The 23,575-nt window shown below is 45.8% G+C and overlaps 1 protein-coding gene across 1 annotated transcript; it reads right to left on the bottom strand.

The window, feature by feature from the left end:
- Positions 1-249: 249 nt before the first annotated feature.
- On the bottom strand, positions 250-22,210 carry hif1al (hypoxia inducible factor 1 subunit alpha, like). Its single transcript, XM_061216726.1, has 15 exons — positions 22,068-22,210; positions 12,043-12,233; positions 11,763-11,956; positions 11,418-11,502; positions 10,644-10,759; positions 9,128-9,315; positions 7,382-7,488; positions 7,007-7,154; positions 6,222-6,415; positions 5,940-6,079; positions 5,631-5,723; positions 4,646-4,782; positions 4,415-4,502; positions 3,186-3,282; positions 250-3,011 (listed from the first exon to the last, which is right to left on the bottom strand). The coding sequence occupies exons 1-15, from the start codon at positions 22,097-22,099 to the stop codon at positions 2,944-2,946; spliced, it is 1,878 nt and encodes a 625-aa protein (XP_061072710.1). The 5' UTR covers positions 22,100-22,210; the 3' UTR covers positions 250-2,943.
- Positions 22,211-23,575: the final 1,365 nt, after the last annotated feature.

The following is a 23,575-nucleotide window of genomic DNA, read 5'->3' as shown; positions in this document are numbered from 1 at the left end:
TTAATATAGTTTAACTTGAAATAGGCCTTATTCCAGTATATTTTTCACATAGGTTATCAAAATAATATATTATTGGTAATGGCTCACTGTCATGAGTTGTCAAAAGGCTTGGACTAAAAAGTTTGCTTTGGTCCACAATTTCAAGGGGGCCTGCAGAGACTAAGTTTGCACAGGGCCCAGAATTTCAAGCCACACCCCTGGAGTGTTAAAACCCACATTTTTACAGTACGAGAAAGGACTCCGTAATAATCAATGGTAAAACATCTTTATTTTATTCCGTGAGAGATACATGGTTTACACTGTGAAAATTGCATGGAATAAACCAGACGTTGGCTTTCAATATTGAAAAGGAAAACATTTTCAGAGGTACAATTTATGTTGGGGCAGTAGTCATCCGGAACAGTCCTCCCTTTCTTATTTAGGTGATGTCAGACTTGAGCCATGCAAACATTTCTATATAATATCCAACTGCCACTTAAAATGGAAGTACAATCCACACACAGGATGCTTTGGAAGCATTTTAATGCAGCATATTTCTTATTATAGGGGTACTTGAGATTTAATGCCATGAAGCCTGTGTCAAATTTCCTCACATGGGTGAAACATTTCTGCAGTAAATAGGATCAAAAAGCTGCGAAATCAAAGCATTTTCCTCTTAACTGTAATGTTCGTTTCACCTCCCATATGGCTGCGGACCTTTAGCAAACTGATTTGAAACGCATTGGAACAGAAAATTACAGTAATTCCACAGGGCAGCAAGTATTAGCCCCGCCAGTGTCATTCAAGGAAGAATATTCAATAAAAAAATTATATTCACTGATTATAGTTATTATAAGCTGTGTTGTAAGCTGTTTTTTTTTTTTCAACCCTCTGAGCAAGAGGATCTACTAAAAGCCAAATTATGGATGACGATGATAATCATGGTGGGAATTTCTAACCCGTGACAGTATTTTGATTATGGAAGATATTTGTCAGCTGGTATGTACTGGTAGTAAAGTTGTGCAGCTTAGCCTGTCTTTTATCGATGCAAGCTTAATGTTTCGGTAAACCTTTAATATTACAAATTCACAATCACAAAGTAGACTGGAGTAGCCTGACATTTGAAAAAGCTAATAGGAAACACAGTATGTATGCTGATAAAAACACCTACCCATGAACAAATGGTTGATAAAAGGCAATTTCATGCGTTTCATTTTTTCCAGTTTTTTTGTTTTTGTTTTTTTGTTTTGGTCAAAATGTTCAGTCAGAAATTTGAGGCTTGTTTCAACAGGGTTTTTAGTGTGTGCTTGTGTGTGTGTGTGTGTGTGTGTGTGTGTGTACAATGCGCCAACTTGAACAAGAGAAACTCACCCAAGACACCTTTGTACAAATAGGTAGAACCTTTTAGGAGTTTATAGTCAACACTTGATATACATGTTACATGTTAAGCAGCAAACTGAGGCAACTGTACGCATGTCAGCAAATATTCATTAATTCACAAATGTATTGTGAAAATCCTATGCAAAACAAATGATTGAGATGGCTGAGATTGTCATATTGATCAGTTATGGGTGGGTTAACCCCCATCGGCTGGGTAAAAGCATTTTCAATGCGGTAGTATTTTCTGAATGTTTAATACGACACATTGTATACGGTGCTCCTGTACAAGTTTCACACGCAACTAACAATATTCTTCAATGGAAAGTGTTAAAAGTTATGACAACCAGTTTTATCTGAAAAGCATACTATATAGGATTAGACAAACAAGCGTAAAAGAAAACCTCGCAAAACTCCAGAGTAGTATTCTTTTGTATTCTGTACCTCCACACAAAATTTACTGACATCAAAATCTAACATTTACTCCTATCGGTTTATTCTTGAATTACTATGCCTTAAAAAAATCTAGCAAGTAAAGGTATATAAAAGATGATGTAAAAAAGATGCCACTGAATTATTTGTCCTGGTGCGTCGACCTGACAACAGACCGTGTCAGTCTTGGGCACATACGCACTCAAGCATTTCCTTGCAAAGTGTTATTGAGGTAAAATCAGACCTTTCCATCTCAAGCCCACCACTCACCTCTCCAGATCTACAATTATGGCTTATTTACCTTTAGTATACTGAAAGCTGTGAGGATTTGTGAAATGACACAATATATTTTTTTTACCTGATATTGCAATAATATAATTTCAGCATTACAAATATGTTACTTCTGAAGCAAGATTGGTTGGCAATAGAATATAGAATGTAACTGATGCAGTTCAATTCTTGAGAAAAAAAGAAAAAAAGAAACACAAGAACATGGTTTGTACTGAAATGAAGACCACGGCTGGTAGAATGTCACTCTTGTCCTCGTGAGAATCGTGGCATACAGGAAACGCGTGTTGCCATTACCAACCACCTAGGTGTCTTCATTTCAGTACTTCTTAGATTGTGCTTATTTGTGCGTATATTACTGATCGATCCTTGTGAGCACCTTGTGAGCACCATTATAGTTTAGCTTCATTAAATGGTAGCTGGCCCCGTACAGATACTTCTGAACTGGAGTAAACGTGTGGCATCACAATGCCGCTGAACTGCACGTGATGGTATCCCTACAGCTTTACTGCCAACTACAGAGGTTTATGAACTGTAAGAGAAAGCCAATCTGGTCCAGGAACAGTCCTGTTAAAATGGCGGATGAGGCAGCGTTTTCAGACGCCCTTGTCCCATTTCAAATCCTCTTCTTCACTGAAGGGTCTCCATTTTGGGTTTTGGTAGTTAGTGGAGCACGGTGCCAGTGGGTGGGAGTTGGTGCTGCAAGGACGATGCGGGATGCTGCAGAGCCAGAATGGATGTCTTGACATGTAAGGCGAATGTGGAACATGGGTGAGTTCTCACTGGTGAATCCATCTTGGGACGTTGGCCTGCCCCTGCCCCCCTGCCCTGCCCCCCCCCCCCCCCTCTGGCGGGATATGGGCCAGCTCAGGACAGGGGGGAAGTGGGTCTTGTCTTCAGGTCCGATGGGAGGGGCAAAAATGTTCTCATTATGGCTGCGAGAAACAGAAATAAGAGGAATAACAGGTAAATCATTTGAAATGATTGTTTGGTCAGGAATCATTGTCATAAACTCTCTATCGCTTTATGACTAAACATGAATAATCTTCATTGATATGGGCTTCACTGATGTGGATCTGACCAATCACTGCAGTCAAATGTGTGGGTACCTGCAGTGTCGCCCAGGATGGGGTCCCTGTCCGTCAGGAGCTGGCTGGGGCGTGGGAGGGGCTCCAGCTCCTCTTCATCTGCCTCCACCAAACTGGCCTGTATGACATCACAATCTCCTTACACACTATGGACTGGTCTGTATGACATCACAATATCCTTACACACTATGGACTGGTCTGTATGACATCACAATCTCCTTACACACTATGGACTGGTCTGTATGACATCACAATATCCTTACACACTATGGACTGGTCTGTATGACATCACAATCTCCTTACACACTGGACTGGTCTGCATGACATCACAATCTCCTTACACACTATGGACTGGCCTGTATGACATCACAATCTCCTTACACACTGGACTGGTCTGCATGACATCACAATCTCCTTACACACTGGACTGGTCTGCATGACATCACAATCTCCTTACACACTGGACTGGTCTGCATGACATCACAATCTCCTTACACACTGGACTGGTCTGCATGACATCACAATCTCCTTACACACTGGGCTGGTCTGCATGACATCACAATATCCTTACACACTATGGACTGGTCTGTATGAGATCACAATCTCCTTACACACTGGACTGGCCTGTATGACATCACTCTCCTTACACATACTATATCTTGAAGGTGTATTATTCATATAAAAATCACTGTGACATTACGTTGCATTAGCAGTTCATTGGCGCGCTATTATAATTACATACATTATAATTACTGCCTTTTGCCCTTTTTCTCTCCAATGTGGAGAGCTCAAATGCTCAGCTCTCATCACAGCAGCTTCTGCCACCGACCACACAAACATGACTCCTCCCCCTACACACGTCAGGTCAGCCCCCATGTCTAAGAGTGCTCCAGTGTGCAAGCGCACAGACGTGAGCTGGAGGAAGACTTTACTCTTCACGAGCAGCTCAACGTGCAAACTTACGGCAACTGTTTGACCAGCAGGGGACGCTGCTGTGCAATGTGAAATTGATATTCTGGCCCTGGGGGGCCGCCAGCCATAGTCGACCAGATTTGATACCAAAAAGAGGGGCCCATCAATGTACGTGTCCGGTGTAATTGAGTAGAGGCACTCCCAATTCCTACATTTCAGTGCTGGCTCTGGTCTACTGGCATGGGAACACACTGCACACACTGTAGAGGCAGTTAAACCCTGGGTGAGCACTACACTAAGACCTAAAACTACCCATGAATCCCTCTGTCCCGGCTCACCAGCAGAGCGTGGCTCAAGAGTAGCCTCTCCCCTTCATCAGCGTCTCTCTTCCTCTTGGCGTGTCTCTCTTCATCAAGGTTTATCGCTCTATGAAAGAGACGCAAGTGAAATAACCATCCGATTCATTTACCTCTGTCAGACAGCGTGACAGCTCAACTCACAGGCTTATCGAATGCAAAAATGCCACCTCAAGCTTAAAAAGGTCCTAGTCCTGCTTTTAGCTCCATTACCGTTTTCGGTTTGTGGTGGTGGTCTGGTCGGGAGAGGACAGCTGGATTTCAGGGAGTGAATTCAAGAAGGTCAACTGGAAGTCGTCGTCCATGGAGATGTATGGAGCAAGCATATCGAGGTCCATGTTCTCCACGTCCTAAGGGAAAATGGCAAGGCAAGTTTATATAGCACATTTCATAGTGCTGTACAGAGGTGTAAAAAGACAAAAAAACAAAGTTAAATAGATACATTTGTAAGATTTAAAAAATAATATATTGTTTTTAAATAGTGGTAGTGCAAGAAAATATACACCAAATATATAAGAATACCCTTTAATAATATCTGAGAATGTGCACTGGAACCACAAGTTAATTGTGTGATTCCAAATCTAAAATAATGGGTCTTTGTCCCAAACATTATGGTGGGCACTGTATATGCATGTATATTTAAAATATTTATTTTAAAAGGTGACCAGACAGACAAACACAGCAATTTGCCTGCAACACACATTGCATTAACTTTCTTGACATTTCAGGCCACCATAGACAATAAAATGTCTTTAGAAGACGATATGATGTCAGACCAGACCAGCACAACGCTCCAGGTACAGCTTGGCCCAGGCTGGGTCTGGATATTTTCTGATGTGATATCGCACGCGGGACACTTCCGTGTTCAATGCGATGTTGTGAAACGGGAATCAACAGAAACCCACGCCATATTGAGGTTTAGCCATTCTCAGACTAGTGAAAATACAGCATTACACTGTAGTTCAATGAAAAGGGAAAAATAAACCTTGCTGACTGTTTTGTCCCATCTGCCTTCAATTGATTTCTTTGTCTGAATTATTTGTTTTAAAGTGTTTTGAAGTGTGACCTAGTCTTCAGACGGTTCGGTGGTCTGACATTATATTGTCTTCTAAAGACATTTTATTTAGTCTTTAGAAGTACATTAGTGTCCCATTAATAGAAAAGAATGGTAATGGCAATATAATCGTCTAGAAGGTACCATTGGCTGGCTTTTCTGCTGGGAGCTGTCTTCAGGTTTGGCAGCAAAAAACCTCTTAGCCATGTCCTCATCCGTTGGCTCCTCCCCCACGCTCTGAAACGCACAGACAGGGAATCTTTGCATGAGACGAGCCTTTCTGGGCTGTCCTTACAGGAAGTGGGAACAGGACTACAGGAAGTGAGGCGTGAGATTACACAATATGACTGTACAGTTGCATGAGGGTAATGTGGCCAGAGAAGAGTCAGTTTGCAGGGACTGAAGGCGAGGATACAGGAAGTGGGGGTGGAGGCGTAGCCAGGGAGGACTCACCGGAGGTGTCGGGGGGCGAGCGCTGGCCCCGTCGAAAATGGGGGACAGGAGCTGCCGCAGCTCGGGGGTGCAGAGTTCACGGGGGGATTCTGGGACAGCGTCGGGGCTTGGCGGCCGGCAGAACGACAGGTCCTTCGGCTCTACAGAAATTAAACGAGCAGAAAACTAGAACATCAGCGGAGGTTAGCAAAATGAAGCAGTCGTAACCCTGGCGCATTCTAGCTGAAAAGGGTCACAGGCTTTCTTCAGACGGCTGCGCGTGTCGGTCAGTCGAGGTCTCACCTGTCAACGACACGTCCTCGTCGCCTGGAGCGGGAGCCAGCTGAAGCAGCTGCTCCGGGGAATCTTTCAGTTTGAGGAAGAGTTCGGTGCTGGTGTCCATGGCAACCTCTTCCTCCTCACTCACCGGCTCTTTCTTGGGCTCCAGACGCGGGGTCTGCTCAGCGGAGAACACCACGTCCGCCTGCTCCACCCCACTGGGCGAGGGAGGGAAGGAGAGACAGTATTAGGAAGGGGTTTCACACTGCTCCACCATTTTGATAAACACTTCGGATTTTATTGTCTCTCCAAGAATGGTGGGAGTAAGAGAGATGGAAATGGGTGGGAAAGAGAAGAGCTGGAAGTGTGAGCTTCAGCCTGATTGAAACTCGCCGTAAGACCATTACAAGTGTCGTTTGACAAAAATGAAAAAAAGTCTCACAACATTTTGAATATAAACTTATATTATACTTCGCCAAGGTCTGCGATGACAGTTCTGTTGGCACTATGGTAACAAGATGCCAAACAGGTGGCGCTTACATTTTTTTAAATCGATGAATTTCAGTGTTTCATCCGGCTGTCCAATCGACGCTGTGCGACAAAGTATCACTGTCCCGCGACACAACAACATTCGACAGGTGCGCGGCGCTGAGAAAAAGGTATCGTACTACACTTTCTCCCCCCCCCCGTTGAAAATGACACTTGACGCCGGGGTCGTACGAGGAGCGTGAACCAGGCCTGAGCCGAGCGGAGAGCCGTAGCGGGCGGCAGGAGCGACGCGGGAGCGGGAGAGGGAGCAGGAGCGGCACCTGAGGATGAAGTTGAGGCACACCACGGCCTCGGGCTGAGACGTCTTGCTGTTGTAGATGACGGTGGCCTGCGTCTCCGCCCACACGTAGCCGCCGCTCTTGGCCAGGAAGCGGTAGTGGCTGGTGCACACCTGCCCCTTCGCCAGCACTGCGGGGAGGACACGGAGCGCCACGCGTGAGCAACACACCCAGAGACCCAGGCCCAGCCGGGGAGCCGGCCAGTGCAGCAATACGTGCAGAGGACGGTCAGATCAGAACTACGGGAACATGGCAAAAACACGGTCAATACTGTGTAATTACTGTGCCGCTTGAACAAATTGGTCTACAGTCCCTATTCCTTCCTTCTCTTTCTCCCCCGTTCCATCAGACACTCACAGACATGCAGGCTTTTGGTCACGTGATCGGAGTCCAAGGCGTGATGGAACTCGTAGGCGGATTGGCCAATCAGGTCGTCAGGCATGTATCCCACAAGCTCAGTCACCCTATGCGCACAGGAAAGACAGAGAGAGGGGGCGGGGAGAAAGCTCCGGTCAGAGCCTGGAAACACAGCTGTTTGGGAAGCTGATGGATTGTGACCACAGAAACCACGATGATTATAAGCAAGACGTGAACGGCAAAAAGCTGGGTTTTACAGGGGGGTCAGTGAAGGTATTGAACCCGGTCTGTTGCCAGACTTGCCATACAATGACTATATATACATTTCTGAGGACTCATGATGCGAATACCCTGGATGCCTTTGAGTGGGGGGTCTTGGGGTCAGAAAAGGTTGAAAACCCCTCCATACCTTCTTGTTAATCCACAAGTCAATGGAGCACAGAATTTTTTGTATAAGCTGTTTTATGGAAATCCAATAAAAATAACTAATAAGGACTAGCTAGAGGATTCAGATGAATCATTTGTCCCCCAACAAAACTAAAGCGATTCCCCCAATAAGTTTTCGAGTGCGCTTGCGCCAGAGCTATTAATAAATGCGTTGGACCAGATGGGAACACAAGGTCAGTACAGTAGTGCACTGCGTCTTATCTCAGTGGAGCAAACTTGAGCATTATCTTGCCTGCCAAATCCTGAATGTGAGACGCCCTGGTAACACCCCCTCCATTCCTGACACATTATCCAGCCTTGGACTGAACGTTCACCCCGCCTTGCAGCCAATCCCGGACAAGCCACCAGTTCTGCAGGCCTCTGTCCCATATCTCCATATCTGCACGTCTGCATATCTCGCTGTGGGGGGCTTTCTGCCTGGTGCCAGTTCCTCAGCATTAATAGACGATCAGATTACCTTACCGGCGGTCACACACTTAGCTGGCACCCTCATGCCAATATCACTCCAATATCACTGTTCCAATGCCAACATGGAAGAGAGAAACCAGGCCAGGGTATATTATGGCCTGAACTGGAGTCCAGGCCAAAGGTCTATGGTTTGTACAGTAATTACATTTTTAACTACTTATTATCGATCTATGTATTTTCCGTATTTTTTTCTGTTTTTTTACCTCCATGTACAGCACATTGTGTTGCAGTACTGTATGAGATGTGCTTCACAAATAATAGTGTTGCTTGCTTGCTGCTACAACCTGATCATACGTAAACGGTAAACCATGACTGTTGAGTCATGTCCCCGTCCTATGAGAATGTCTGCCAGAAGAACGCATGGCAGTGCAGTGGTGTGGCGGCCGTAGGTGCCTCAGCAGAACAGCAGAGGGAAACAACCCCTCGCTGAGGATACAGTGTGGGAGAAGCGCTGCTCTCGTGTTGCAGTGGGAACGGACCCAAGGCAAACGTGCATGTACAAACATGCAGTCCCCTGCACACGATAGTTCAGCGGTCAAGCGATCCAGTGCCCCTTCCCGTTTGGGGTTTAGGATGGGGTTTCAGGTAGAAATTAGAGGACATTCTGATCCTCACCAAAGTGCATCGGGGTCAAATTCCAAGGCCTCTAGATGAACACTGTCATTACAACCCTAAGCAAGTACTTAACGTTAATTGCCCCCAAAAATAATCATGGGTAACAGATTTGCATGGGTTTTAAAAAAGAGTTACTATGTAACACAAAATTTTAATGCAACCACAATATAGCTCGTTCTAAATTCAAACTAACAAATTCCAAATGTTGAGGCTCACCGGCCCTCGCAGTGCGTGAAGCGCAGGTCCATGCTGTGGCGGGTGAGGAAGGTGCTGCGGTCCAGGGGGAACTCCACGCCGGAGGGGTGGGGGATGGGCTCACACAGCAGCGTCAGGAAGCTGCCGGGGGGGCCCGCCGAGTCCCCCGCGGGGCGCTGCGTCCTCACGTGACCCGTGCAGTGCAGGACCTAGGGAGAGAGAGAGAGAAAGGGAAACGCAGTCATTTAAGGGCACCGTTCGTCTGGAGAGGTGCCAGATGAAGGAGGGGAAATAAAGAATGCGTTTGTGGAAAGAGTGCATACGAGGGGTTTGGCATTACCCCAATTAACCCCCTCCCCGGGGTGGCAGGAAAACTACAGCTGTGTCTGGCAGTATAATGTCCCAACGTATCTGAGCTGAGCTCATTGATAGCTGGACTGGATGAGTGAGGGTAAGGAACAGTCAGAACTAGATCCCCAGTGCAGAGGTCCATGGCAGAGGCAGCAAATTTGAATGAAGCGTTTCGGGAGGACGAAACTGACAGTTAAAATGCTTAGAGTAGTTTTTCTACTAGAGTAGTTCTGCTGACACCTTTATCTTGAAGTCAGCAAGGGGTCAGATACCCATTGTTAGGGTCAGGTCAATAAACCCTTTCAGAACTGACGGAATGCACTGATCATAGCTGACACAGCACATACATGGTTTTCTTTATTATTTTTACATGTGCCACTGTGGTCGTAGATTTACAAAAAAAAAGCGAAATAACTAGCAAACAAAAAATGCCCCAATGCTGGTCAGACAAAGCTCGCCACATTTGTCAGAAAAGACACAAATTTTATGTCGAACACGTGCAACACTGCTCGAGCAGGTCTGGGCCAGATTACGAATTTCCTGTTTAAAGTGCGGTACACAAAACAATCTCACAGCAGCCCAAACGAGCCTGGCTGAGCCCCTCCACGTACTCCACGTGTGAATCTACGTGACGGGGACACGGAAAGCCGTCTGCAGCAGTTTTAATGGGTCAGGAAGCTGCGTGCCACAGCGCGAGTATGGGACCTGCTGGCACCACGCCTTGTGCACATAGCGTATCCCGGCTGTGCCAGCTCCTCGTGCGCCTCCCCGCTGAACCAGCTCGGTTACACAGCTTAATACGCAATCATTCTCAGGCTGATTTAACAGTGCCGGGGAGGAAACGCTTCACTCTCTCTAATCGGGCCGAATCATTCCCATCAAGCTCAATTCAACTGCATATAGGTCTAAAAATGTCCTATGGACTTCTGTGATATACCTCAGCCTTTATCCAGAAGAAAAAGAAACGGTACTTTCCAGTAACCCATTGGAGGAATTCTCCTTTTTCAACCTTCCTGAAATGTGCTAGAAATGGCATTGCTGCCCTACCCTGCTACAGGAGTGTTACAGTTACAGCAAACCACACCAAAATGACACGAGATTTAGCTGATGGAGGCGCTGAGAGACAGAGAATGCTGGCAGACCCATGGTGAAGTGAGATAGTTAGTGATGGGCAGTGTAGAAGTACCTTCCAAGTGGCAGACTTGATGTTGACAGTGCGCCCCCTACTGGTCAATGTGCTCTTAACCCTCAGAAAGAAGTTCCGTTCAGTCCACTGGTCTGACTGCTTCTTCTTGGACTGGCCTGGGTTGCACAAAAAAAGGATGTAGGCGTTAGGTTGGGAGAGCAAACAAATCAACACAGAACTTTCTCGAGGTTGTGCGAAGGCTACCCAGTAAAGCCATACAAATTGAATTAATAGTTTAACAGATTTTGCGTTCAAGAAATGTTAGGCAAGTGAGCAAGAGAATTAAAATAAACCACAGTAAAAATACAGATTTCCATTACTGGCTTAATCCAAGACTCAGCAAAGACAGGAACAAATTTGCAATGTGTGGCAAATCAATCAGAAGCCTGAAAATAGCTTTCCAATGTTGGGGTTGGTCCGGCACGTTCGCTTCAGTACGTGTACATGTAGTATATTGCCACGCAAAGCATGAAATACTGTAGTTAAAAACAATGAATACTAATGAATCTCCACACACACATTTTTTTTGTTGTTGTTGCGGGGCATCAATTAAGTTGCTTATCCAAATTTGGATGACGTCAATCTGACAAGAAAAACCTGCTCCAAGATTATTTAGCCTGAATGGTACATGATGTTCTCATGTGACTTCATTACACCTCGCAGCAGGCAAAAGACAGACAGACAGACAGACAGACAGAAACAGTGGAGGCAGGCAGTGAGACGCACAACACTGAGAAAACAGACAGACATCACAGTTAGTCTCTTTAGCCTCACCTGTTCTGAAAGTCAGGAGGTCCCGCAGCTCCTCCTGGTCGCAGGGGTGGACGAAATCATAGATGCTCTGTCCCAGCAGCTCCAACTACAACACAGCACTGGGCGTAAGAGCAAACCCACACAGCGCTGGGTGTAAGAGCAAACTCAAACTCACAGAGCACTGGGCGTAAGAGCAAGCCCACACAGAGCCGGGCGTAAGAGCAAACTCACACAGCGCTGGGCGTAAGAGCAAACTCAAACTCACAGAGCACTGGGCGTAAGAGCAAACTCACACAGCGCTGGTTAGCTGCGCTTTTTAGCAATCTCTTCAAGAAGTCTATGTGCTATGTGAATGGCTCGTCTCACCTGCGTGATACCGATGTGTTTGCTGACGCATTCTGACAAGAAGATCATGTCCCCCTCCTCGGTCATCACCATGATGAACCCCGCCAGGGCTCTGGGATAGAATCGGTCAGTCAGGTCCTCCTTCTCCTCCTTCTCCTTCTCCTCCTCCTCCTCTTCCTCCTCCTCCTCCTCCTTGGATTCCCTCTTCTCACCCCCTACACCAAAAGAGATGTCACACAGGTCAGCCAGCCAACCCCCTGCCCGGAAAACGGGGACTGACAGGCGGCCAACCGGCGCTCACCTGAGCGAAGGAGGCGGTGCATGCGCAGGAAGCTGAGCGTCACCCTCATGATGGCCGCCTTGTCCAGGTGGGAGGACACGCGGCGGGGGAGGGGCAGGGTGTGCGCCAGCTGGTAGAACACCTCCGTCTCCTGGCTGCGGCGGGACCGGGCCGCGTCGCGGGAACGCACCTTCCGCATCTCCGAGTTCGGCCTGCGGAGAGAGAGAGGGAGGGAGGGTCAGCCAATCGCAGCACAGACGCGCGAGCGCTCTCTACTCTGCGAAGCGTCTTTGTGACGGTCCTCTATGAAAAGCGCTACGCAAACAAAATCGGATGGAATCGAATATTCCACAAAACAGGCAGCTTTGGAGCCATGCTAGTGAAACAGGGGCCTAACTCCAATGTCTGAATTTCCAGTTTTGAAAAAGATGTTCAAATTGTAACTCTTTACCAGCCTGACCTTAATAGTACCAATATATTATTGCAGCTGTAAAGGCTTCAAATTTACAACAATTTACATTCTTGATATTTATATGCTACTCTCTAAAAAGCCCCTTTCACACATGCATCCTAACCCATAAATGTTCTGGCTATTTTTCATGTGAACACGAGCAGAAGTGTATTTCTCAATACAAGAGTTTCCTCCTGGGTGACGCACGGAAGCCATTTTGTGCCAGAATGCTCACCACACATCAGCTGAGGTAAACAATTTTTTTTTGCCAATTAAGGAGGGGGATTCGGTGGCAGGTTGAGAGAGCCAGGTTGGAAATTTAACAAGGACACGGGGGAGCCCCCCCCCCCCACTCTTTAACGACCACGGTGAGCCAGAACATCGGTTACAGTCTGATCTGGAAGATGGCATTTCCAACAACACTGTCCCCATCACTACACTGCGTCACAGGGCACTTATTTAACCTGAGGGAAGACCATGGGCCTGCTGGCCCGCAAACACCACATTCTGTTGCAGCCTCCTAAGTTTTCCCAGGAGGTCTCACATCCAAGTACTAAGGGACAACATTGGCTCAGGTGGTAAAAACAGTCGTCTGGCAGTCGGACGGTTTGTCGAAGTGTCCCTGAGCAAGACACCTTGCACGGCAGCCAATCGCCGTTGGTGTGTGAGTGTGTGTATGAATAGGTGAATGAGAAGCATCAACTGTATAAAGGTCCTATATAAATGCCAACCATTTACTAACCATGGCCACCCCTGCTTAGCTCCAGCCCTCCGAGAGGAGATAATCGGTGGTATGACTGTTGGCGATCATTTCTGAACAGTCCTAAAATAAATTTGTACATTTATTTTAGGACTGGCATAAAGTGTCACTGCCCTTGCGTGACATGGCTTTGTCTACAGTGTGACTGCCATTACAGAACTGCCATCACTGCCTCAGCAATCGCTTGTGTACTACGCAAAACTTGTAAACATCCGTGTCAGGTTCTTCCAGCTTCAAGTTGCTTTTTACCCAATGTGGCAAGCGCACACATGCCACAACAGCAGTTGTTGTTATTGAACACATTTACCGAAAACATTTTATGTAAGTATCGATTATCTAACGTTTTGCTATTTGAGATTATAACTGAGCAATATTGGCTAAAGCCAATAAGTAATAATCCGTTATTTTAAAACAATCATTATTTGACGTGCTGTGTTGGTAGGATTTATATCTCTGCTAAAACTATTATTCAGTGAAATATCTGGCTGTTTTAAAGACAAACGCGTGGTTAATTGCTGTGCACTGCTTCAGAGGGTAGACCTCCTACATTAACTAATCTAGCCTATCCGTAATGGTCATGTCCTCGGTCCGCATATTCTACACAGGTTTGTTAAGTAAATCAGACTGTGTGTGAACGGGGAAAACCACTATCTAGCCTGCATAACTGAATCCAACAATGTTGTGTGAAAGGAGCTTTAGAGACACAATGCACAAATCAACACTGGTTTATTGATTAAAGCACATTTTAGATTGCGTAATCTTGAAACATTCCCAAAGCACCCAACACAGAACCAAAGACCGGCAACGAAAGAACTGACAGGCATCGAACCAGGAGCCTCTTGATGTGAAGTTGTGCTCGTACCCCTCGCAAGAAAAATAATTGTCTTGCCTCGTCCGCAGCAGCCAGTGAGCGCAGATGATCCCCTCCCCCAAGCATGACCCCCACAGCCTCTCCAACCGCCTCCTTCCACACAGCTGCCTCGGCAGGACACAGGGGGGCTCTGATCCACAATGCCCCCCAACCCCTCGCACCCTCCCCCTCTGCTGCAGAAACCCTGGAGCCCTCCTGCCCCCTTCTCTCAGTCCGACTCCGCTCCCCCCACCCCACCCCTGTGGGGCTTTTCAAAACCTCCATTGTTTACACAGGAATCCTTTTCTGACCCCAGAAACCCTGCAACCATCTCATTCCCCTGTTTCAACTATTCACTGCAGCTTAATGCCGCTGTGCTGCTAACCGCTAAAAGCTGCAGCTAGCTAACGTCTGATTTTTAACAAAAAATTTTTTCAATTGGTTCAACAGCTTGATCAACTGCTTGATTTTAACATGGTCACCTTGGCCACCCCCACACACTGGTGCCCGGCAACGGTGACAGAGTAAAACAGCCCTGTGCTCCATCATGCAGTACTGGGGGGACAGGGGAAGGGGGGGACTGAAAGGGGCTCTCAAATAAATTGTGCTATAATTGTGGGGTGGTGGGGCCCAAAGTGAGCCCAAAATCTTTTCACAGGGCTCAAAATGCCTGGCAACGCCCCTGTTCAGTACTACCGCAATGCAAGTTTGCGTCAACAAAACAGAGTGTCAATGGCCTCCCCCTCCGTCTGGAGGGCAAAATGTTTGAGTGGGGGGGAGGGGTGTTCCTGGTTCAGCGTCTGTGCACTGTTCACGGGGGCGAGGGGGGGGGGGGGGGGCAGAGCCTGGTGTTCCTGGTTCAGTGTCTGTGTGCTGTTCATGTGGGTGTGGGTGGGGGGGGGAGAAGCAGGCTGGCTCCACTGGTTCTGCCCTGCAGGTCACCTGACAACGCGGGGGATTAGAGGCAGAGGCTGGGGGCTCGATTTGGGCGGGGCGGAGCTGAACAAACGGACCCTTCATGCTCTCCTGAGCTGCCAGAGTCCTGCCTTAGATTAACGCGTATCTGCACAAACAGTGCCCACACAGAGCGGACCTACATTAACACTACCTCACTCTAACACCATCTCTGTGTGCCACTGTACACTCTGCCAGAGCCAAACATTCACATCACACATCTGCTCAAAGTAAATGTATATTTTGAGCACGTGACTGACCATTAGTTAGTTGGTCATTTGTCTGAGCATGCTAAAATGCAGCTAGCCTAATCCCCATTCAGCAGTGCCAAGAACACGCATAGTTTTATGTACTTTGGAAAGCTTATTGGAAAAACAATTTCCCCCCAGGGAACAACCGAAAATGCTAGGATTTCACGGAAAATGCTCCACTGACCCTGATTTGAAGAACTACGCACAATAACAGACATTGCACACGGGTTCTGAGTGAGTGTACGACAGGGAGAGGGCCGAGAGAGGACCGTCCCCTGGACCCCCAAATCCAAAGATCGCGAAACAGGAACACGGGAAGGGGTCAAAATTCTAAACTGGCACAGAGAAGTGGGACTCAGCCAGGCCCGTTTCAGCAGGTTCAGAGCGGGAGGTCGTACCAGACCGGCTTCACCTCTCACAACTTGATATCATTAATGTTCTCGAATCACGCTTCGCAACCGACAACAAAGCAGCAAACAGAGGAAATCACTTCTGCTTCAGCGGGCCGACGACTGTGACGTGGGCTGGCGGACCACGCTATACAATGCTAATGGATTGTTCTTCCTAGTATTGTTCGGTGAAGTCTGGGATCATATTTACACATTATGGGCTAGCAGAGGGTGTTATAGAAAACAACCTTGACATAAACAAGCCCACAATGCACTGCTCTCTGAAGGTCACATCCTTTCCCCACTGTTTTAGAAAGACATACGAGCACATGCAATATATACTGCAAAAAATAATAAAAAATAATGGAGAATTTAATGTCTTGTATGAACTCTACTTTCCTTTCTGCATGAATCACTGCGTGTGTATGCATTCTCCTTTGCTAGGCAAAAGGTGAACCCCATGCTTCTCCTGACCCGTCTTGGCTGGCGTCCATACAGGCAGTCAGCAGGTGTTAGCTGAACGGTCAGGAATGCCACAGCAGTAAAACCCCAGTCTGCATTTCCACTGATTTATTCTGACCTACTGCTCAAGCGCCACTGAGCCTCAGCCATGTTTTAAACCAGGGTAACTTTCCCGTTCTCGCTTACAGCCCCGCAAGGCACTTTCATGCCAGACGCGGACAATGCGGCTACATGTGGCCCCCAAGACCACCAGGGGGGCCCATTGAGCGAGTGCATCTCTCCCCAAAAATTAAAATGACCAGTCTTGATCAGGCATCCAATCCAAATGCAAAAAAGTAAAGTCACCAGCCGTGCCGCTAAAGATTATCACCAAGATTTGTTTTTCATGGCGTCCTGAGCACCACTAATGTGCGAGTAAGCGTTGAGAGAAGCTCACTGACTGTCCCAGGCCAGCAGAGCTCAGTGCATACATTAGCTTATCTTGAGCAAGTCAAACAGTGCCTGCCTCAGCAATGCAATCTCCCTGCCCGACTGACCAGAGGTGCTGCCATTGTTCAACAAGGTGTAGAAATCTTCTAATCTACATTTGGTCCAGACAGTGCAGTGCATTACTACACTGAAGACTAGTCCTTCAGCAGAATGTTCCATCGCTGTGTACTAAACACAGAACTGCACAGGTCGTCTTCAAAAACCAGCTGCTACAGCAATATAACACTACAGTGGTACCTTTCTCAGATGAATCAATGTCACAAAAACCCAGTCACGTGGCCAGATTGTTGCAATAAGGATAAAGCACGTTTTCGGGGTTACGCAGAACTTCCAACTCCTGAGATGAAGACTCCAGAGTTCTCCTAATCCCACCACCTCACGGATTTCTCTCTCCGTTTAACTCAGGACCAGCCCTGCCAGTGTGCAGGAAGGAGTAACTGAATATTCACAGGAGCAGAAGTCTTGGCAGGCCCTGGTCTCAGGGGTCTGCTGTGAAGGGCTCTCAAGGCTCCAAAACTGAATTCTCAGCAGCTCTTACAGAAGCAAACAATCCTCTCCACCCCCTCTTACTCCCCCAAGATTCATCCAGGGCAGCTGCCCAGTACATTTCCACCGCACCCAAGCAAGCACAGAAACTACATCTCACCAGCCAATTTGTCAATCCAACTGCACTTCGTGGGCAACAGTTTAAAGACGCTGCCAAGATGAGGGGAGAGGATGCTAAATGTGGCCACTGGCAGTAGAAAACTGCACACTGCACTAGCCGCGGGCGGGAGAAAACTGCATCTTCTGTGGCTGCGCATTCTCGCTTGTCTTTCACCCTTCGTTGCCGGTATCTATCCGCAGAGCGAAATAAAGCGGCAGGAAATCCTCTTTATTTATATCGTGCAGACCGCCATCACCTGTGAGGCTACACTACACCCCAGGAGAACAACATGTTCCCTTTTCATGTGCTGTCCTGGGCAGGGCCCAACACAGCCCTTTTCATGTGCTGTTCTGGGCAGGGCCCAACACAGCCCTTTTCATGTGCTGTTCTGGGCAGGGCCCAACACCAAATGTGTCCCCACATTCCCTCTTGTGGTAGATATATGCCGTTAATCTTTAGCTACTGCCGTCATTTCACTTTCCTTAACTAAAAGATTTCAGGACAGCATATTAACTTTTAGATATTCAGAACAACACTTCAAATGCAGTTAGTGTCTCATTGGCAACTATTTTGGCACTGAAATTGGTGAAGAAATAGCATGCCAAGTGATATTAGAAATGTCTTTAACAAATCCAAACGTTCATAACCCTAACCCAAGCATGGTACTATAAGGACATTACACCCAGCATAAACCTTGTTAAAAGAAACCAAGGGTGGTACGATAAGGACATTACACCCAGATACTTACTAAGCATTTTAATAAGAGGGATCGTTCAGGTCCTGCTAGCTGAATGGCCAATATGCCTTTTTGCAGTGTATTGGAATATAAAATACAAGGACTTTAAAATGTAAGCCATTCGTAGTGCAAACAAATACAGAATGCATGTCAATTGAGAGGCTAAGGCCGCTAAGCTATCATGTAGTGTCAAGTGCAGTGGCACTAAACCATTTGCAAAGTGCAGGTTTCTTCTCGTGTTCACACAAACCTGCTTCCATAGTCTGCACGGATGAGAAGAAGCTACCCAGAGGTCTGTTTTGGGTCTGAAATCTGGCTGCTCTCCAAATGCCACGATGCAGACGGGCGGTCAGGACAGCAAAATGATTTACTCTGGACCCCCGGCGAGTTAATAATGCCAACGGTGTCAAATATTTTTTGGCCTCCATATAAAATGAACTGCACACCGATCAAACTCGCAGGTCAGGGAACAAACTGCTGACAGCTAGCTCCAGAGAGTGGCACATTGCGAGGTGAAGAGAAAGTGTATGTATGAGTGGCCACAAATGTGAGAGTTACTGACAACCCTCTCAGACAAGCACCAATAACTGCAGTTTGAGCAGCAGAAGAGAGCACACTAGAAAATAATAAATAAAAAAAGAAAAGAAAGAAAGAATGCAAAATAGTCACTGGTAGAAAAGGGCACCAGCCACAGAAAAAATGGGGTTGCATCATTTTTTACCCTATAAATGCAATCATAATTAGTGTAATTTCATAAGCTAAGAGCCCAATTGGTATGTTCTGTGAGATGCATCCGAGCTTCATAAATTATTATAATTTGTTACTATGACAGGTATGTGGCCAGCCATTTTGTTACCTTTTGTGGCCCAGCTTCATAACACTGATGTGAACATGGACATTACTTTTTGTTACTTTTAAACCTAAAGAGCATTATCCCAAATACAGTTAAACTCCCACAAGCAGGATATTGTGTGTGTGAGTGTGTGTGTGACAAAGAGAGTGAAAGAGACAAGCAACTGTGAAGAGTTGCAGTGGTAATGCAAATATGTTCTGACATTGCCTTCCAAGTGGCCACCATTAAAAAAAACCCCAGCCCAATTAGCTGGATTGTATCCAGGACCCCCCCCCCCCCCCCCCTTTGCCTTTTTGGCAAAGATCCAAGAAATTCCAGCTGGATGGGAGAGAGATAAAGTCAGAAAGAGACAGGCATGGGAATTAGAAACAGCTGAACAAGATGGAGAGCATTCAAATAACTCCAGCAGTTCACAGACTTTTCTAAACGATTTAAATAAATGTATCTGTAAGTAATCGCATTTTTTTATTTTTTGTCTGTATTTCTGTATTGGACTCATTCCCATTTAGTTTGCACCCCTTTGTGGTGCTTTTCATGTTTTCACTTGATTGCAAAGGGCACTCCCAAAAACGGGAGATCTAGGCCCTTACAGACTTGCACTTGAAATAAATAAAAGTAAAATAAATAAATACAGCAAAATTATATTTGGCCACATAATTCTTTTTCTGCCCCTGTCTAGTGGCAGAAACAATATTCACGACACTGGGCGGTGTAGAGATTCCAGAACTTTCCTGAAAGACAACTGTTTAAAAAAAAAAAAGCATACACGTCCAAATGGCAGACCATGCAGCTTTCTGGAACACTGTGCCCTAGATTGTATGGCAACTGCTTCTGCTGGTGAGCTGCGCTGCTGTGTGCTGGCTGCTTCTGTGCATATGCACTTGCTCCTGGGTTATTTGGATGAAGATCTAAGGGGGACCAGGAAGGACATGTCTCCCCCAAATTTAGGAAAACGTAAAATAGACACTCCCCGCCCCCCAGGATTATCAAGCTGTTTTGGATGGTACAGAAAGAAAACAAAATCTGAAAATGTCCCACTTCTTGGATCGCCTTATTCCCCCACCCTCCCCCAAACGCCAGTGTTGACTGGTCTGAGAGTACAATTACACACAATGTCCTCTGGCATTAATCTTCCACAGGGTTTATTTCTGCCCCTACTAAAAAAGAGGCTGGATAGCATCCAAATGTTGCGCAATGATTTCCATTTGCGCAAGCCTGCGGCCACGACTCCAGGCCTCGAAACAATAAAAAGTTGACCATCGCTCCCCAACCTGAGGGATTGGAACGGTCGGGGACCAAACAAGCATCCGGCCCGCAATCAAGAGAACACCGCGTTCTCCGAAGAGAGGCTGACCATCACGACATTACGGCCAGAACAAAGCAGCCCCACGCCCAGCCCCATCCTCTGAGCCAGCAGGGATCCTCACTTATCGGAGGCTTTAAAAATCACACTTCGTCGGGCCAACTCCCGCTCAGTGGGGCAGACCAGTGCCACCCCCACCCACGCCAATTCTTCACTGCTGTTATACTGTCCTGTAAGGGCATATGTTTGGACTTCCGTATCGGTACCCGCTTCCAACCCAACACATCACAGTCTACGCACGCACGCAACTTTCTTTTGCGTTGAATTTAAATTCAAAATTCCGAATTCCCACCAATGACTTGACATTTGCAAAAGGTCATGACGGTATCGCAAATCCAAACGGCAAAGTTGCGTCCAGAATCGTCTTCCTAAATAAATTATGACCCATTAAAATATCTTGACGTTGGAAGTCGTTCGGAAAACGGATCTGAAACTATCTGGAAGCCCAGTAGCCTTTGTTTGGTGATGCCGTGGCCAGCACTGGAATACCGTAGTGCGTGTGTTAATAGTAATGGGAAATCTCTATTCTGGCTCACGCGTAATTGCCATCTTCAGTCATGCCCGATTATTCCACACACAAACAATTTGCCAACTGTGAATTAGAATGAAATTGGCCAGTTGATTCAAACGAATCAGTTACCAGCGCGCGTTGGGGGCTGTGGGGTCTGGCTGAAATGCCCTTCCACGTGTTATTGATCACCTTTCTTTGGTCAAACCTCGATCAAACTTTATTTTTCTCACTGCAACATACGACTTTATTATCTAACTTACTGTATGTTTTCACAATGTTTTCTCTTGTTTTAGTGCAAATTAACACAAAAGCGAGGTGCTAACGTTAGCACAAGATATTTACACAAATCTGACTCTCACATATAAACAAGCCAACTACCACGATTGAGGGGTAGTCTAGATGGGGAAACTAGAATCGATATTATAGACACTTTCGCACACACCTGTAAGTTGCAACTGCATAGTGGATCCTTGCATAACATTTATTCTACGTCTAACTAGCTGCACAATAAACGAATGCGCGGCATGTTCTGTTGACCCAACAGTAACTTAACGTTACAAATACAGTGGGGCACTAAACTCAGCAAGGACACCAAAGCTAACGGTAGCTACAGCTACCTAACTAACACCATACAAGATAGCATGTACAGTAACATTAACATTAGCATTAGCTAGAAAACGTTGTGTTAAAGTACAATGCTGGCAAAAAATTAACTGAGTTCTAGCTAGGTCAAACACAAGCATAAAACTGTAGGCCCATAAGAGATCATGAAATGAAACACGTCACTATCTTATGCTGGAGCCGATGACGTTAGCCAAATTATAAAGACAATGTGTTCTTTTAAGAATACTAACCAGTCACGAGTACACCGATAGCTACAGAACACACCACAAACACAGCCTATATAAAAGTCATAACACGTATTTTCATCCATTTTCGTCTCCATGACAGCCCAGCTTTGTTTGGAATTTATAGTTTAAGAGAAATATCAAGATTGCACATGCTCATTGCACATGCGATATAGGCAAGTACATAATGCAATATAAATACAATCGCTGTGGACACCGCTGTACTTCGAAAAAAGCATTATGCATTGTTAAATCTAGCTATCTTACAAACATATGAACCTTTGCACCCGCCAAACAAATTAAATAAATACAAAAATACCGAATTCATAGTTATAGGCTAGCTATATTACTTGGGTAACAGTTAACTTAGCTAGTCAGCATGCTATAGCAACTGTCAAAGCTAAGTTGAAAAGCCCAAAACACCGATCGTCCATGGCAGCGACATTCTTCTTATGATAAGAAGACAGAATCGCAGAATCTTACCTTTTTTCGTCTGGTTCCATCTCTGCGTCCATAACGTTTGGTTATGATGTAAGCAAGTACCTCTCTGTGTTGTGAGCTTGTTATTGTTTAGCTATCACTTGTACGTGCGCACTAAACTAGAAATTTGAGAACCAACTAGCCACGCCCCGTTTCATTCTGACACCCCCCTCTTTCCCCCCCAGGAGTTTTCTCACTGGCTGAGGCGTTTCTATTTTTTTTATTTCGTTCTAGAACAGAGTGTACGAGTACACGGGAACAAAACAGAACATAAACATTTAAACAATCAAAGAGTACAGTACAGACGCGGGAGACGAGTTGTAACACTGACCTATTTATACATTCAAATTTAAACCAGGCGGTGACGGAGGCCTTACAGAAAGAAAAATAATTTAAACATTAATCTACACATTTCCTAGGTTTTTTTGTTCATATTTTTCACATATTTGAAAGATTTACAATACTTTCCAAAATCACTGATGCAGTATATGAAGTATGGATATGCCTATGTGAATATTATATTTACCCAGAATAATTAAATTAATTAAATCAGGTGTTTCCCAGAAGGTTATCTGTGTAAAAAAAAGAAAAGAATGTGTGTACACACAAAAATATATCGTATTTTAAAGGATAGGCATGTCTGTAGGAGTAAGTTCAATATTTTTGGCCTGAGAAGAAATGTGCACTGTCCCCTTTCAGATGTTTAGTGTAAAAAAATCTGCAGCAGGGTATACCGATTTAATGACCTTAAAATTAACCCCCTCTAGTTTTGTAAGAATAGTGCAGGGTAGATACAATTTTAAAGTTTTCTTTATGTTTAGCAAAATGTGTCTCCATTTAAAGGATTGGAGACAGTTATTCTACAGTGTGTAGCTAGGAGGGGAAAAAAGGTTGTAGATGAAGATTTGTTTATGGAAATCTGACAGTTTTATATCCCAGTGGCTCAGCATTGTATTTGGTGCGGGCTCATTCAGTATAATACTATATAAAACTGTAATATATTGTTGCTGATTACCCTCCTTTAAAAACCTAATGTTCCTGGCTGGATGTTGGCAGATCTATTCTAGCCATGAAATGAGTTGCCAGTGGAATGTTGACTTACGTTACTAACGGGAAGGTAGTACAGCGCCCCCTGGAGACCAGTGAAGTCTTCTCAGGCCAAAACCCATCCAGAGGAATGCAAACAAGAGAGTACACACCAGGAACAAGCCAGGCACAGATATGAATGCAGGTTACCATGCACTATCTTGGAAATATTTATTCAAATGAATATGCACTCTAGGGGATGGTGGAGAAGTGGTTAGGTTAGCACTGAAGGTCCTAGCCTGGGCCTTTCTGTGTGGAGTTTGCACATTGTCCCTGTGTCCACCTGGATTTCCTCTGGGTACTCTGGTTTCGTCCCACCTTCCAAAGACACGCAGATTAGGCTATTAGGCAACCCCTGAATTGGCCATAGGTTTGAGGAGTGTGTGCGTGAGCAGTGTTGGCCTCTTGCCCGCTGCATGGATAGG

This window comes from Conger conger, chromosome 13 (assembly GCF_963514075.1).
Source record: "Conger conger chromosome 13, fConCon1.1, whole genome shotgun sequence".
Taxonomy (NCBI): domain Eukaryota; kingdom Metazoa; phylum Chordata; class Actinopteri; order Anguilliformes; family Congridae; genus Conger; species Conger conger.
The sequence above is the reverse complement of the archived record's forward strand: the minus strand, read 5'-3'. Positions and strand labels throughout refer to the sequence as shown.

What these genes read in the sequence shown, in the direction of transcription:
- hif1al (XM_061216726.1), bottom strand. Translation starts at nt 22,099, where the DNA reads ATGGACGCAGAGATGGAACCAGACGAAAAAAG. An exon ending in GCACCGCCTCCTTCGCTCAG is followed by an intron (nt 11,957 to 12,042) that starts GTGAGCGCCGGT and finishes CTTTTGGTGTAG; the next exon opens with GGGGTGAGAAGAGGGAATCC. An exon ending in CCTCCTGACTTTCAGAACAG is followed by an intron (nt 10,760 to 11,417) that starts GTGAGGCTAAAG and finishes TGTGCAACCCAG; the next exon opens with GCCAGTCCAAGAAGAAGCAG.